At 44.7% G+C, this 8,739-nt stretch overlaps 2 protein-coding genes across 3 annotated transcripts in view; one reads left to right on the top strand and one right to left on the bottom strand.

Moving 5' to 3' along the window:
- LOC102004182 (zinc finger protein 14-like) overlaps positions 1-8,739 on the bottom strand; it is a 95,486-nt gene that overhangs the window by 21,457 nt on the left and 65,290 nt on the right. The window contains exon 1 of one of the 2 annotated variants that reach the window (XM_005406502.2): positions 135-256. The exons of the other annotated variant lie outside the window; for it this stretch is intronic. Coding sequence (XP_005406559.1) covers positions 135-137 — 3 coding nt within the window. The 5' untranslated portion in view covers positions 138-256. Of the gene's footprint in view, positions 1-134; positions 257-8,739 lie in introns of those variants that run through there. 2 annotated transcript variants of the gene reach the window in all.
- LOC102022719 (zinc finger protein 14-like) overlaps positions 4,902-8,739 on the top strand; it is a 38,570-nt gene continuing 34,732 nt past the window's right edge. Inside the window, exons 1-2 of the mRNA XM_013505549.1 lie at positions 4,902-4,949; positions 5,628-5,897. Of these exons, the coding sequence (XP_013361003.1) occupies positions 4,902-4,949; positions 5,628-5,897 (318 nt within the window). The remainder of the gene's footprint in view (positions 4,950-5,627; positions 5,898-8,739) is intronic.

Here is an 8,739-nt window from a genome sequence, read left to right as displayed (position 1 = left end):
AGCGCACACATCTGCAAACGTCGGAGCCTCCAGCTCTGCTCCTGAGAGCGACGACCCCAGGCACCCAGCACCCCCGGCCGCCTCCTTCACACGCACCCCGACCGCACCCCGCCCCGGCTCCCGTCCCCCGTCACCATCGCGCGGCGTCCCGGAGTCCCAGGGTCCTTCCCACGCAGCCCGCGGCCGGCACAGGTCCCGCAAGGAGGACTAGAGAGCCGAGGGACACTCCCCAAAGAACTAAGGACAGGGCGCCATGACACCGGAAGTGCCCGCCCACCCCGCCTCACCTGATTGGACAGTTCGTGCAGCCGGGCTCTTGATCGCAGGTTGGCTCCTGCTCCAGTGCCCTCCCTCTGTCCAGAGTGAAGAGAAACTCCAGTCTGCGTGGGTAGAGCTCAAATAATAGGTTGTTCCCCAGGAGCTTCTGGACAAGGATCTTCCTTTCGATGTCAACCTCACCTAGCCTAACAATAATTATATTTAAGCAGTTTGCTCTTCACTTTAGAGAGCGTTCCTTGTTTTCTAATGGACTTAGTGTGCGCTTCTGAAATGGGGTGACTTGTGTTCACAAGGTTCCATGGTCAGCGTCCAGTGGAAGAATCGGTCCCCTGATGGAAGAGAACATCGTGAGTGCAGGACAGTGGAGGACCAAATAGAGTAGCGGGAAGTGTGTTTTAATTGTGGTAAGGAAGGACACGCCTACTGCACTGCCCAGAGCCTATAAGGGCACTACCTCCCTCAGCTGAGGGAAGTACTCAGTGTCCTGCATACTCAGTGTCCATGTTCCATGAGAGGTTTTCACTGGGCCAAAGATTGAAAACCTAAATTTCGTGAAGATGGCACCCTCTTGCAGAGAAACAAGCCATGTACCCAAATCAAGGGCCCCGATAACAGTAATAAAGGGCCAGTCCGTCATTCCTCCAATGATCTGGACCCGGTTAAGCCCGCTGTATCCAGTCCAAACCTGCCTAACAACGGTCCCTCTGCCAGGATGTGTGCACAGCAAAATTTACTTCTTTTGTTTCATTGGTCTGGTGGACCAATCAGAGTACTGAATTAGACTCACCAGTGGCTTCTCACATTCATCTGTTGAAGGGAGAAAAACCAAATTTAATTCCCACTGAAATTTCCACTCTTGCCCTTAACCCCATGCATGAACCTTTAAACAAGATGAGCCTTTAAACAAGGAACTTTATTTTTCCCAGAGTATTTCAGTTCATAGACATTCTGGCACTATTAAGCTAAGTGGGTAATGTTTTACTGGATTGATGGATACAGGAGCTGATATCACCATAGTAAATAGCCAATCATGGTCATCTGCTTGGCTGACTAAAGCCACCTCCACTTCCCTGATAGACTCCCCTCAGTCTGTTTCATAGACTATACTGCCACACCCTTATGTTGGCCGTGATAGACAGATATTGTAACACAGTTTATTGCAACTGTTTCTGTGAATCCGTGGGGCGTAGACCTCGTGAAAGAATAGGACACTCTATTAGTTACTTCTCCCCCTCATAGGTATGTGTCACCAACTAGCAGGATGATGGCTAAGACAGGATATCATGAGAGTAAGTTTGGGTAAAACTTGCAGGGTTGTACTCTTACAATTGTGCATTTCATTAAGCAAAATAGATCTAAAATTGGATTTATAATGAAGGCCACTGGTACTTTTCTGCAGGAAAAGTTAAGGATTTTATCAACATTGGTAGAAGAACAGCTGCAATTGGGTCATTTCAAGCCTAGTTTGTTGCAACTATTTTTAACATTGCCAGGAGCAGTACTGTGTAGAAATGCTTCATTTTTATTGACCATCTCAGATCTTATTCTAATCACCAGGTCTGTTTTCATCAGGTAGTTATAATACAAGTAATCTTGTATATTGGTTTCCATTTTAATAGGTTGAGACAACCCCATAAGTTTTTTCATCAAAATTCTAAATCCCTGCAAAAGGAATTTAAAATTACCATAGTAAAAACTAGACAAATCATGATTTGATGTCCTACCTGTCAGCTCATGCCTAGGCCTATTCCTCAGCAGAAAGTAAATTAGGAGTTTGTGTGCAAAGTGTTTCCCCTGGTTAGAGTGGATTTACCCTATGGTGCAGAAATTTAGGGAGGATGGTGTGTAAGATAAAGATACCTGGAAAGGAAGTAGAGACAACGCTGGAGGGCAAAGGGTGGTCGTGCTAGGTTTGGGTAACTAGAGGAGATAGAAAAGAAAGAATGAGGGAGACTTGAAGGGATTATCTGAACTTGCTCTCTGGTTTGGGGGAGGGATTACAACAAGAAAATGAAGGGAGAAAAAGAAATAAAATGGAGGAAAAATAAAAGAAAAGAAGGAAAAGGAAAAAGTAAAATAAAAAGAAGATAAAGCAAGATTAAATAAAACAAAATTATTTTTAAAAGCTGTGGTCCCACTACCTGTTTGTGTTCCATTTGTCTTTGTCCCAAGCACAGCACTGGTTCGCCTAACTCACCACCTGTAGTCTCATATTTCATACTTCTCCCTCCTGCCAGCCTCAACTGTCCATCATGTGCACCCTAGTTTGGGTCCTACTGTGTGGGTCTCATCCCCCAGTGGCCTGGTTCCACAGAGTAGGGGGACGGGCCAGGCACCTGGGTTCCTCTGGCTGAGCTGGGTGCCAATTCCTGGGTGCTTCCCATGTTGACTGCCCATCTCACTCTGGCTGCCGAGTCCTGGGTGTTTCCCACACTGGCTGCCCAGTCCTGGGTGTTTCCCACACTGGCTGCCCATCCCATGGTGTAGGTGGATGGGCCAGGCGCCTGTGTTCCTCTCACGCTTCCTTCTTTAAAGAAGACTGTTACATCTGAGATCAATTGTAACTTGTGCTTATAAAAAAAAACACCTATGGGAGTAAGTACACGAGGTCCCCGGGAAGATAGAATTATGCACCGGTACTGGTGTGGTTAGACTGGTTGAAATTTGTCTTCTGGTCTCTCTCCAGATGGCATCCGCCTGCCCTGGAGGTGCTGGCCAGATCAATGTCAAAATCTCTTCCTCCTTTATTGTATTCTTAAGCACTGGTGGAGGTTCAGTCTTCACATTTTGAAAAACAACAGTTCACACCTTAGAGCCAAGAAAGAATGCAGAAGAAAGTATTGATTAAGATGCTATTTCAAAACTAGAGTTGCACTGTAAGAAAGACAGAAAAAGATCAAAATTGTCTTATGTTCAGACTTTCCTTGCAAGAAAGAAATATCTTTGCTTGTGTTCAAGCATAAATGTTAGACACAAAAACACCTCAGACACCTCTGAGCCTTAAGCCATCACTTCCAATGAGCCTGAGGATATTTTTCCTCAGTCTTTGGAACCTAGCTGAGGTTTCCAAGACAACCTTAATCAAAGCCTCACACCCGGTTACTGAGTCTGAGGCTTCTCCTACCTGCTCTTTGGGTGATGAGCGTGGAGCTCCTAGGTCAGCTGCAATTAAAGCTTCCACGGGGCTGTATCTATCCTTAGCTGGTTTTGTTCAAGGTCGTCAAGGACAATATTCCTTACAAGAAGTAAATGGGGAATTTTGAACTACCCACATTCTTGTGCCCGCTTTTCTTTCAGTGACCTAAAACAGATCAGGCAAGATGTAGGAATGTTTTGAGATGATCATGGTAAGTACATTGAGCTTTTTAGAGGAATCACTCAGACATATAAATTAGATTGAGGAAATGTAGTGTCACACTTAAATCACTGACTTCTCTTGAGAGACAATTAATTTGTGGGTTTCTTAAGTGTATTACAGATAAGGGATGTATATTTTTAGAGTAAATATAAATAGAGTCTGGCCAGTTGTGCTGTAAAGAAAATTTACCTAGGTGACTGGATAGAAAACCCCAGCTGTCTCAAAGATGTCTTTGTCCCTGGGCCAAGATTTCTTCTGGACTATTACCTGCCTCTGTCTGTTCTAGGAGGTGATAGATCTCTTTTACAGGATCAGATTTTAAAACTTGTGATTCAGAGCCATTTATTAGAAAATAAGCCCTAGAAAATATAATTGGAATAGTTCATTTTTCTCACTGTTTTTCAAAAGGTTAAAAATTAATGATTCAGGTCCTTTGATTACTGGTTTCATTTTCTGTTTGGCAGTACAGTTGGAGATGTGGAGAAAAATTTAAAACGTATTTCTAACACTGTATTCAAGGATGGGAAAGGCAAGCTCAGCCTTTTCTCATAAGTAGAGGCTAGCAAACCTCAGCTTGCCTTGACCTCCATGACAGCCGCAACTTGTACAATAAGTTCAACTCAGCCAGATAGTGTCTCTTGTTATATTAGCTTGCTTCCAAGGTTTCCAGGACTTATCGCAGAGAGACAGACCCAACTCAGTCTTAGACAGTGATTGATTCTTCTGTTCACCCAAGCCCTGACCTCCCTGCTGTCCAATAGTAACCCCAATTAACTTGCCCAAAACAAATCCGCCTAACCACACATGACAAGACAGTGTGTAACCTGCTATAAAAGTCCTGTTATCTGCTTTTTGTACTTCCTTCTAAAAACCTTTTTCAGTAAACGTTTAACCCTAAGACAAGGTTACAATTTGGAGCTGAGATGCCATCAGTCTGTCGGCATCAATACAGCTGGTGCCTTCCAGCTGCCTGCGGCGCCAGGTCTCCCATCTGGTCTGTGCCTGTTTCCGCAGCGTTGCTTGGGGGCGCACCTGGGAGACACCACGCTGACTACTGGGGTCACGGAGCGGGGCCACCATGGGGACTAGCCCTCCGTCCTGCAGAGGAGAAGGCACACCCCCTGGTCCTTTTCCTAGTCTCTTCAGTGGTCCAGGTGTGGGAGCCCCTGCGAGACAGCAGTGACTTCATCGGAGCCTAGAAGGAAGTGGAATGAAACAAGGTCAGGCCCTCGGGTAGAGAACGACTTCACAGGCACAACCCGCAATGAACCTTTTAGTTCCGCTTGTCAGTTCCATCGCCTTTGTGGATGAGGCAAGGACGTGGTCAATCCTCGAAGCCTGCGCTAGCAGCTTGTGTTAGTCAGGACGGTGAGTTTCTGTTTCAGATGCAGCTAGACTTAGCCCCAGGCTTGGGGAACCGGAATGTATTAACCGCTGAAAGCTTGCAGAATGCTTGAGTGAATGTTTGTCACGGATGACATCAGCAACAGGTCGTTCCATCTGTGCACCAGTGTGAAAGCACCGCCCACCCGGAGAGCTTAGAGTCACCGAGCTTAATGGAGCCCTTGCAATTTCAGCGACTTGTCCACCTGGGCTTGCCCAGCAGGCTCCCTTCAGAGGCTTGGAAAGGGAGTAACCAAGGGCTAAGTGGCACGTCTCCTTAGCTCCGATGGTGCCAACTTTTCCAAGAGGCAAGTGGCCAGGTGGGTGCCTGTGTGTGTCCTGGCTCCCTGAGAGGCCCCCACCACTCTGTCTGTTGAACTCCAATCGTGTGCCCACCACACACGCCGCAGGGAGAAAGTAAGGGTGCAAGCCATAGCAAAATGACCTCCTTTAAATGCATGATGAAAAACTTCGAGAGAGGTTTCATGAAAGATTGTGAAATAAAAATGAAACCTCCCGCCCTATGTGAAAATAAATGGCTACACCTGCGTCCTGCTTGGCCACCGGAAGGTGTTCTCAACATAAAAACTGTTCATCAAACCTTCAGGTCGGCAAGCCTGGTCCAGAAAGCCACCCAAATCCTAAATCCCCTAAATGGATGATGACCCAAAAGACTAAAAAGATTTGTGCTATTCTGCCTGCTGATTCTGATGGTGGCTTCCCTCCCCCATATGTGGGCCACACCCAAAACCAGCTGGGGACTCCTTCTTCCCAGAAGCAGCTCCCAGCCATCTACCAGTCCTTGTGTCCTGGGCCTCCACTCCTTTATCGGATATCAGGCCTGCCGGCCTCTCCAACCCCAACTCTGGAGAGTCCAGTTAGTCACCCAAGGGATCAAAAGACTCTGGAGAGCCAAGTGTACTGTCACCTGGATCCTCTCCCCCACTTTTCCGTGGTGATGAATAGGGCAGACTGAGCTCCATAAGACTGGGCCCCATTACTCCACGGTCACTGCAACAATCTGCGGAAAAGCAGTGACTTCTATGGTGGACAGTGGGCTGCACATTCTGCTGTCACTCAGCCTGTTGCCCCTTGACTTCCCGACAAGTTCAAGTGACAGGGGCCATGGGAATGTCCACTGAAATGAAATTTTGTCACAGCAGATCCTGTGAGATTGGTGGACATTTCATCAAACATAAATTCTTGTACATGCCTCAATGTCCTATTCCACCTCTGGGGAAAGATTTTCTTTCAAAGCTAGGAGAAACTTTTTCTACTAACCAGCGTGCTACCCTCACCCTAGTGTCCTTAACCCCGAACCTGATATGGACACTGACTGCACCTTGAGAAGAAAAATGACTGCATGAGACAGAAGCACACAGAGGCTACAATCCTGAGATTTTAAGAGCCATGTTTCCAGATGTGTGGGCAGAAGAATCACTGCAGGGGCTGGCTGTTAACCATGCTTCTCTGATGATTGAGCTCAAGCCGAGTCCTGCTGCTGTCAAACAATACCCAGTGAGATGCTTGGCTTGGATACGGCTGTACAAGAATCAACAAGTGCACAGTGTCCCAAAGGACAGTAACCCAGTGGAAAACATCTCCCATGCTTTCCCAGAAAGGAATGTAGGGGGCAGTGAATCTTAGCATACTATTTTAGATAAAATAGTTTGGTAAAAGCCAGCATGGTGCCTCGGGAAGCCTCCCGGGACAGTGTAAGAGCTAATTCCCCAGATCCACACTGCCCAGGAATGTCTCCCCAAGATAAGGGGGCTCCTAGGCCTAGGTAACCCTCCATGACCCTGCCTGGGCAGTTCCATCTCCTGGCCCTAGGTAAACATTGTAACCCTAAAGGAACGCACAGGTTGTAAAAAAGGAGACAAATGGAATGTAATGGGGGAAACATCTATCACGGTTAGACATGCGACCGCAACTGACCTGGGGTCCAACAGGCAGAAAGAAACACCATATGCCCACCGGGGTCAGCGAATGTAACATCCCAATCTGTTGCCAATGGAAACCAAAATGTATATAAGGTGAAACAAAGTTGGCCAGCAGCCCTCTTCCAGATTGGCAAGGGGAGTGAGGGTGGCCAGCCTCAAATTAAACTCTGGTTTGTTCTCAATAGCCTCGGGTCGCTTGTGGAATACAGCCCAATTTGTGCCAGGGGAGTTTCTGCCATTACAGGAATATATTCAATGCAAGTAGTATCAGTTTACTTACCCATAAAATTTTTAAAATGGAATGAATGCATCTGTCCATTTTAGTTCAGCTAATCTAGCTACATCAGTTTATTCCTCTACATAAAACCTACAGTGAGATTTGGGGTGGCTGTAAAAACAGTAATTTTCCTCCTCCCCAAATCTTCATTCGTCTTCTAATAAAAGGTAGAATTTATATCCACTTACAGATGAGGTGCACATCATACAGACTATATCAAAGTCTTCCTCAAAAAGCACACACATGCACGCACACACATTCACACATATACACATGCACAAGAACCTTATAGCTCTCTCTAAAACTCTGTTCCTAATGAAGTAAGCAAGCTTTTATTGATTGTTAAAATGTGGCACCTGCCAGAGGATGAAATTAAATAGATAAAAAGAAAAGTTACCTGAGATACAAAGAAAGACTTACCTGGAACAGATCTTAGCAGTTCCCAGGCACTTTCTTCATCCTACTGATCAAAGGCAAACATCCTTTCTATCCCATTGCTGTGATACTACATCAAGCTCCCCTTTCGTATATGCACTGATATTATCTTGTGGTACAGGAAAAGATACAATACTGAGTCAAGAAAACTGGGTTTATCTCACTAAAGAGTCTGAACAATTCCTTTGGGTTTTTTTTTTGTTTGTTTGTTTGTTTGTTTGTTTTTGTCTTTTTGAGACAGGGTCTCACTATGCAGTTCAGGCTGGCCTTGAGCTCACTTTGTAGCCAAGGCTGGTCTCAAACTCACAGTGATCCTCCTGCCTCAGCCTCCCAAGTGCTGGGGTTACAGACATGTACTACCATGCCTGCTGTATTCTTTTGCTTTCTGACTCTGTTACTGGTAAGATCAGGCCAATTTCAAGTACAATGACATCATTTAAATTGTATTCAGAATAAATGTTATTTTAAAAATTTAAAATAGTATAAAATTATACTACTCAGCTATAAAGAAAGATAAACACGAGACTTTTATAGGTAAATGAGTACAACTAGAGACCATACTCATACGTGAAATAAATCAGACTTAAATATGTAAATATCATATCATCTCCCTAGTGTAAGAAACTGAAAGAGTAAAAAAAATCCAAAAGGTACAATAGATATTGTGAAAGGGAAAGAAACTGCTCAAAAGGAAGAAACAACTGAGATGGGGGAACAGAGAAAAGAATAAGGAAAAATGTATATACACAAAATAGCTAAGATAGTTGTACTACTAATTTCTATTAGTTCATTGAAAGGAACAGTTAGTGCTTATGTTTGATCAACTTTGCATGTCTATGTCTGGCAATCTGAGAAACTACTTTGAAGATACGAATATGTAATATAATAACCATGGTTAATTTCCTATCATCTTGTTCTGAAATTATGTATCATTTTATTGATTTTTTTTCTCTTAAGAAAAAGCAATTGTTTTTGTTCATTTTTGAACAAATGTTGGCTATTGGTTTGTCATAGATGGCTTTGTATAATGTTGGCTATTGGTTTGTCATAGATGGCTTTGATCA

Source organism: Chinchilla lanigera, unplaced genomic scaffold (assembly GCF_000276665.1).
Source record: "Chinchilla lanigera isolate Chin_1 unplaced genomic scaffold, ChiLan1.0 scaffold00098, whole genome shotgun sequence".
In the NCBI taxonomy this organism is placed as follows: Eukaryota; Metazoa; Chordata; class Mammalia; order Rodentia; family Chinchillidae; genus Chinchilla; species Chinchilla lanigera.
Note: the sequence above shows the minus strand (reverse complement) of the source record. Positions and strands in the feature narration are given on the sequence as shown.